We start from the raw sequence: 1098 nt of genomic DNA, 5'->3' as shown, positions 1-1098 counted from the left end.
GCAATAAAACCCACCTCCCGCCTCCCCAAACCAACGCAGGATGCTCGGAGCCTGCCCTGGCCCTGCATACTGGCGGGTGAGACCCCAAGTGATGTGAAACCAGGCTGTACTGGGCTGTGGGCAGCCCTGTGCTGGTTTAACTGGGAGGTGAATGCCATCCAGCTCGCAGTGGGGTGAAGGCTGCTCCAAGGATGGCTGCACACCCCCTGAGGATGCCGGACCCACTTTAGCCTGGGGTTCAACCAGGGAGATGCTGGTTGAGGGATGGTGGCAAGGAGAACATCACCCCACCCTTGGGTCCTCGCTGCTCCCCACCGTGGTGGCTCCCCGTCCCCCGCTCACCGGGACTGCAGATGCTCCAACTGCACCTGGAAGCTCTCGCTCTGCTCCGTCTGCTCGTCCAGTGACCGCTGCAGCTTCCGTGTCTGGTTGTGAGCCTCATCCAGCTGCAGGATGGGATGGGACGGGGCTGGCGGTGGCCACAGAGGGAGCAGAGCTGCCCACCCTGATCTCCTCCACCAGCACAAGCTTCCCCACCTCATCCTCAGCTTGAGCCAGCTCCTTCTTCAGCTCCTCCACCCTCAGGCGCAGCTTCTTCACCTCGCCCTCATGCTGCTCCACGCGGCGGTTGGCGTGGGCCAGCTCGGCCATCTTCTCCTGGTACTGCTTCTTCAGCTTGGTGTGGATGTGCTTCAGGTCAGCCAGCTCCTGCCGTGGGCATGGGGTGCGGGGCTGAGCGGGCGAGAGCCACCCCCACCACCGGGTGCCCCCTTCTCCCTCCCCAGAGACCTCTCCCACCGCCCCACCCCACGACAGAGGAGCTGACGGAGAAAGGATGGGGCCGCTACCACCCCTTAGATGAAGGGTGGTGGCAGAGTTTGGGCTTGAAGAGGCCCTGGGGGATGCTGAGCCACTGCAGAAGGGACAGGGTCACTCAGGGAAGGGGTGTCAGGGGACGAGACCACCCCCATGGCACCTTGTTCTTCTCGAAGAGCTCAGCCTGGATGGTCTTGAGGTCGGTGTCCAAGGCACTGGCCGTCTGGCGCCGCTTGCGAGCCAGCACCTCCTCCAGGTCCTCGATCTGTGCCCGCGGCTTCT

General features: G+C 64.0%; 1 protein-coding gene across 1 annotated transcript in view; it reads right to left on the bottom strand.

Annotated features, from left to right (window-relative positions):
- Positions 1–338: 338 nt before the first annotated feature.
- Positions 339–1098, bottom strand: part of CCDC102A (coiled-coil domain containing 102A) — a gene marked incomplete at its 5' end in the record, with an annotated part of 1855 nt that continues 1095 nt past the window's right edge. The window contains 3 exons of the mRNA XM_009709991.1: positions 339–446; positions 538–708; positions 977–1096. Of these exons, the coding sequence (XP_009708293.1) occupies positions 339–446; positions 538–708; positions 977–1096 (399 nt within the window). The remainder of the gene's footprint in view (positions 447–537; positions 709–976; positions 1097–1098) is intronic.

Source organism: Cariama cristata, unplaced genomic scaffold (genome assembly GCF_000690535.1).
Source record: "Cariama cristata isolate BGI_N322 unplaced genomic scaffold, ASM69053v1 scaffold28771, whole genome shotgun sequence".
NCBI classification, from domain to species: Eukaryota; Metazoa; Chordata; class Aves; order Cariamiformes; family Cariamidae; genus Cariama; species Cariama cristata.
Note: the sequence above shows the minus strand (reverse complement) of the source record. Positions and strands in the feature narration are given on the sequence as shown.